The following is a 6,176-nucleotide window of genomic DNA, read 5'->3' as shown; positions in this document are numbered from 1 at the left end:
GCGGCTCCCGCTCCACGGGCCGGCTCAGGCGGCGCCCGCGGAGGCCCGCGGCCGGGGGGCGGGCCCGGGGGCGCCCGGCGGCGGGAGGGGCGGGCGGCGCCGGTGCGGGCCGTGTCGCCGCCCGCCTGCGGGGGGCGCGCAGCCCCCGGCCCGCGGGCGCGGCGGAGGCGGCGGCCCGGCGTGCTGCAACCATGGCGACGGCGGCGGAGCCGGCCCGCCCCCCGCGGGGCCGGGCGGCGCGGGATTGGTCGGGGGGCGGGCGCTCGCCCTCTGCCCCCTGACCCTGCGCGGCGGCGGCGGCAGCAGGAGCGGAGGCGGCGGCTGCTGGCGGCCGTTTCCTGGTGGCCTGGCGGCGGCGCGGGAGGGAGGATGCGGCGCAGGTCTCGGCTGCTGCTCTGCTTCGCCTTCCTCTGGGTGCTGGGCATCGCCTACTACATGTACTCGGGCGGCAGCGCCGCGCTGGCCGGCGGTGGCGGAGGCGGCAGGAGGAAGGTGAGAGCTCAGCCCGGGGAAGGTGCGCCCGCTCCCTGCCCCGGCGGCGGGGCGGCGCGGGCCGGGCTGGGGGTAGGGGCGGCGCCCGGGGGGATCTCTTCGCCACCGCTGGCTTTCAGGCGGCGTGGAACTGCCCCAGGCTGCTCCTTCCCCCTTCCCGCTCGCCCTTCTCCAGCCCGCTTCCCGGAGGCAGATGGCTTCTTTGTGGACTTCAGACCGATTTGATCCCCGTCGCGTCGCTCCTTATCCAGCTGCGGCCGGCCACGTCCCGGGCCGGGGGAAGTTGGTGTGGGAAGGGAGGGTGGGGAGGGCCAGGACTGCGCTCCGGGGCAGGGGGGCCCGCCTGGCTCCGCTCCGCTCCCCGCACAGAGCGTCTGCCCCTTCCTGCCTCCCCCGCCGGCACCGGGGTCCCTCGGGCTCGTGTTCCCACCTAAAGAACGCGCGAGGATCCCAGCTGCTAATGCGTTTTCCCTTTGGATGCACAGCACTTTCCTTTCTCCTTAGCGCTGTGCCTGAAGGATACCGTTTTCCGACCGGTTTTGCAATATTCCGGGAAATTGCCGGATTTGTCATGTTTTGTGTCTGTGGCGTGGAAGGTCTGTCTCTTCCTTCTTGTAACAGCTCATGTTACAAGTGTTACTAATGTTCAAGAAGTTCCCTGCGGACAATACATGAGTAATTTTTCAGTATTCTGGCCATCAAGTTATTAAATAGATTTTTCAAGGTGGTGTAGTAATTCATCGATCAGGAGCACAGCTGGAAGTGAAGCGCATCACGGTTCCCATTTGTGTCAGTCAGAACGGGGTTTTGTGGCATGCTGTGGGAAGTGGCAACTTTGTCGTCTATCTCTGCTTAGACAAATTAAGTGCTTCTTCTTTTGTGGTGTTTCCCCTGCAATAAAGATTAGCAAAATCAAGAGTTTTTAGAAACTGTTGTTTAAGCCTTCTGTTTTGAAATACGAAAGGTATAAAGCGTCTCGTACTACATAATCTTTTACAAAGAAAACCAGAATAGTGCAAGACAGCAATTGAATGAAGTGCAACACCCTTGAACGGTGTTGTTTGCTAATAAATTGCTGCTTCCTGCTAAATGAAAAGTAGTGTTTTGTAGGTCTAGCTGATATATAAAAAGAGGAATATTTTTATGTTTCTTTGATGCAGTTTGGTTCATCAGTGTATGTATTCCCTGTAAAAAAATGCTGATGATTAGTTCCTGTGTCAGGTTGTGGAAGCAAATACTTGGATTGCTACTTATGTGAGCAAGGGTCTAGAGAATGAGTCACTGCTTGCTGATAATTGCCTCTCTGTCCTGTTTTTTTAATTCTCTCTGTACCTTAGGAATGTGTTCCACAGCAACTTCTGATGTAATATATTAAAGTAAGTATGTATTGCCACATCCAAGCTCCTGGTCCTTCAAAGTAGATACAGTAGCAGAAATAGATCAAGCATGTGATAGAAAGTAAGGCAGTAGCCTAAAGCCTTTCTTGAAGAACCACCGGAGTGTATTTAGAAAGTAAAAGCAATCTTACACAGCTGCTGTATAATGGGATAAAGAAAAGCTATCAAGGCAAATGTATCTGCAGATAGGGAAATATATTTTCAACTCTTATGGTGTGTTACATTTGGAGCTTCCAGACAGATTTGCAATTCTGTTCAATTAATTTTTACTGCTAGGGAAACTGCAGTGTGGGGGTAGTGATTTGCCCAAGGTCACCTAGAAGACTTGGTGAGAATAAAATAGGAAAGAAACCAGTATTTCTGAGTAAGAGCCGGGTATTTAATCTGCTAGAACCTGTTGCTGTTTGTTATTGATATTAGTAGCAGTTTTTTATTATTGTTTTAAGAGATCGATGTACCTGTTACTTGCTTTGGTAGCATAATTTGGTATCTTTCTGCACAAAATTTAGTAAACCTTATTGGCCTGGATATTTGGGGAAGTTTAGTAAGGATAATTTAAAGAAAATGAGACGTTTCGTAGACCTGAGCTGAAGTCCAGTGCCGTGTTTAAAAATACAAAAGTTTAAATTAAGACCGTGGTAAGGAAGAAAGTAGGTACTGTGAGCACAAGAAAGAAGTGGGGAAATTAACTATTATTTGTGGATTGGTGATTTAGGATTCTATTTTCTGTCAGTGAAGCATAAAATTTAATCCCAGGCTTCAGCGTAGGTTAGCAAATATAAGTAGAGGAAGATGTGTGTAGTGTAATAGCTTTTGAATCTCAACAAAAGGTTTATTAACTTAGTGTCAGACACTGGTGTAAAGCAAAAAAACCACAAACTGTCTTAAACTTACGAGCAGAAACCCTGCTGTAGTAAATTTCTTGATATATATGACTTCATATAGTTCTTGTTACTTGCCCACTGTTTCAATATAATGGAAATGGAGTTGCTTGTAGGAGAACACAACTTGTAATAAATTGCAGTCTCTGCTGTTTTCAGTCTATAAAATTACAAAAACCATGAGGGGATAGTTCTTCATTTGTGTAAGTAATTTGCATGTTAATTACAGATCTGGTTGTACAAACAGAATGTGTTTTTCCGTAAGGATTATATTGGGGTTTTTTTTCCACATACACAGATCTAATATGCTATTCAGACATACTGGACTTGTTTGATATGGCACCCAGTCCTGTGATGTGTTGAACAGCACCAATTCTCTTTCTCTTCAGTAGAGTTGAAGGTGTTTGCCTTCTGGCAGGATTGGACCTGAGTAAGAGAAAAGAGTGATTTTTTTTTTCCTAATTTGCTTTTCTTAATAGAGTAGTGTCAGAGTTGATCTAAGCTCCTGCTTATTTTGGTTCTTCATTTACAACCTTTCTAATGAGACCTGTGAAGGTGTTTGGATATTGCAGTGTGTGGTGCAATATCACAGTTTTTGGCCCCTCTCAACAGTGGTGGAATCCAAAGCTCTGTGTGCAGTATATTGGCCTGGTAGGGTCTGAGCAGGCATGAAAGAGTCTAAAGCACACAAAGCACAAGATGCCTCACTGGTAAATGTGTAAACAATCATAACCAAAAAAAAAAAAAAAAAAAAAAAAAAAAAAAAAAAAAGGTGCAATGCTTCTCATTCTAGACCTAGGCATAAAAACTGTACTAGAAAGAAGTGATATATTCCACATCTGGAATTTAGTGTGTGACAACTTTTTTTTTTAAATTATTAATTTTTTAATATCTGATTGGAAAAAAGAAAAGAGTAGAATCAAAGCCTTTCATTCAAAATGTTCTTGAAGGGGACAGAAATATTTTGGGGTTTTTTCCCCTACTTCCCTCTAGTGAATCTTCAGTCAAAATTTTTGTGAATATAGGAGAGTCTTGTTCAGTTGACTCCTTTTCCAGCTGGATCACTGAGTTGTAGATTGGAAAGAGAGAGTCTGATTCACTTGTTAGAGGTTAGAGGAATGGTTCCCATACAGAGGCTGTGACAGAGAAGAGAGCAAGTTGCAAGCCTAACAGTTGTGAGACTGCAAAAAAATGTGGTCTACTTTTGTGTTCACTAAATGTGTTTTATATTAAAAAGCCTTTGGAATGAAGACTGGAGTTTCCCTTCTTTGCATGGATAAATTTCCTAATCCAGAGCAAAAGCAAAGTTTGTGTTCTCTGTCTCAGACTTGAATAAAAATGGAGCAGCTTCTGCAAGATGGTTAGAAAGCCAAAGTCATCCTGATGTGATCCCCTCCTAAGGCTGGTGTGAATTTGTGTATTTGTCACACAGATTTTAAGTTCTTGAACCACTAAGCTCTTGCACAATAGAGTGACTGGATTGAAATCAAAAAGAAATTAAAAAATGCAATACAACAAAACCCCGCACCAAAACCAGCCAAAAACTCCAGCTGATTTCTGAAGAACTTGCTCTCTTAGGCATTAAGAAAGTAGCCCCATGTAACTGAGCCTTTCAGGCTGGACAGAGGAAGGTCTGCATCTTGTTGAAAGTGCCAAATGCTTTGCTGCTGCCAAGAGTGAAATCCTCAGAGGCATCCCCAGAAGGAGATCTGTGGACCGAATGGGGATTTACTGATGAAAGCTAGGGCATCCAGAGAGGCCTGCAGAGTTAAGCCACAGCTAAATCAAGGTTGTAGCCTTTTGGATTTAGATGCCAGAGTGCTGACAAGCTTTTGCATTTGTTGCCACGTAAAGAATCTCAGTTGTTTTTAAGTGGAACCTCTGTCATCTTCCACCCTATCTAGAGAAGGCTAAAAGCAATATTTCGGTAAGGAGTGCTGGATCGCTTTCACAGGTAGTTCCTAGATTTAGAAACATTTTTCTTTTTCATCAGCTTCACCCCCCTGAAAACCAAAACCCCCAAGCTGCCTTGAACTGGAAGGCTCTTCCTCCCATGGCTCACCAGATTTACTGGGTGTAATGGAATGAACTGGAGAAATCTAATTTAGGGCTAGTTGAGCCACAAGGAGGCAGGCTTTTCCTGTGGAACTGTTTATCCTGTACATAGTGCTAGTTTTCCCTTCCCTTTTGTTTGTTTTGATTTTTTTTCTCTGTTTTGGAACAGGCTTTAGGCAGTTGACTGTGCTGGAGCTAGCTGATATGAAATAAAGCTGAAAGTAAAAGGTGAAGCTTCATATTGAGGATGTGACTGATTAAAAATGTCTCAATCACTGGGTCAGGCAGGGGAAAAAGGAGTAAGCCTTGTAAGTTCTAGTTCTTTATGGATAAAGCTTTAAAATAACTCCTTTCAGCATACACAAAGCTTTATTTTCTTTTTCTTTCTTTCTTTTTTTTTTTTTTTGAGCCCCTCTACTATTTCAGTTACTGTTCAAGGAGGCTTTTATTGCCATTGTACAAAATGACACACATAGCATTCCTTCCTCTCTTTCTGCATAAACTACAGATTTAGTGTACCTAAGTGGTTTTTTTGATGGTTTAAGTAAGGAGGAAAGGAAACGTGTGTTAACTCGAGTTCATTAATCTGTTTATGTGCAGCTTGAGTGTTTCTCTTGAGCTGTGTGAAACTAGGGGGTTAAAAGTAACCACTTAAACTCTGTTGGTTTCTTTCTTCACAGGAAAACATCTGCTTTAATTTCTAAATACTGTTTACTTTGCTGCATCATTTTTAATGTAACTTTAGTCCTTTATGTGTTGTGACATTGAATGTGATTTCTGATACCTTGATCTTGAAACAAGTGAAGATACCAGATGTTAAAAAAGTCAAATTGTCATATGTCCTTTTCTATATCATTCACTTCCTAGAAGGTGCAAGGAGATAGAAAATTATCTTCCTCTCTATAACAGGTAACAGTTGCTGCTAATAGATCTTTCTTTTATATGATTCTGTAATACATGGGAAAGAGATTAAATGCCCAGGCACTTCAATAATAAATCTGTCCTCTCGCTAGAATGTGAATGTCATACATGTATATTTTCTTAATCTAACGTATGTCAATCGACAGAATTACTGTCTTGGCAATTCAGGCACTTATTTTTATGGGTTACTTCATAAAACTTAACTTTGAGTGCAATGAAAAGCTGGTCTATTGCAAATTCTGTGCAGTCTCTGTAGGTCTGTAGCTGTATTGGGCTATTCTCTTTTCCTCTCCTTTTTTAAATGCTTCAGTGAGGGAGTTTTTTTGCTTATTGACATTGGGAAATTAGTTCTTTGCTAGAATGATGGTATGTCAGATGAGAGAAGTGGTATTGTCTCCTAGAAAGCTGCTTGCAATAATACTCTGCTACA

At 43.9% G+C, this 6,176-nt stretch overlaps 1 protein-coding gene across 1 annotated transcript in view; it reads left to right on the top strand.

Moving 5' to 3' along the window:
- The first annotated feature begins 313 nt into the window (after positions 1–313).
- Positions 314–6,176, top strand: part of GALNT2 (polypeptide N-acetylgalactosaminyltransferase 2) — an 88,000-nt gene continuing 82,137 nt past the window's right edge. Inside the window, exon 1 of the mRNA XM_066178755.1 lies at positions 314–492. Within this exon, the coding sequence (XP_066034852.1) occupies positions 370–492 (123 nt within the window). The 5' untranslated portion in view covers positions 314–369. The remainder of the gene's footprint in view (positions 493–6,176) is intronic.

Source organism: Chamaea fasciata, unplaced genomic scaffold (genome assembly GCF_029207755.1).
Source record: "Chamaea fasciata isolate MVZ Bird 193981 ecotype frontalis unplaced genomic scaffold, bChaFas1.0.hap1 SCAF_3, whole genome shotgun sequence".
In the NCBI taxonomy this organism is placed as follows: Eukaryota; Metazoa; Chordata; class Aves; order Passeriformes; family Sylviidae; genus Chamaea; species Chamaea fasciata.
The sequence above is the reverse complement of the archived record's forward strand: the minus strand, read 5'-3'. Positions and strand labels throughout refer to the sequence as shown.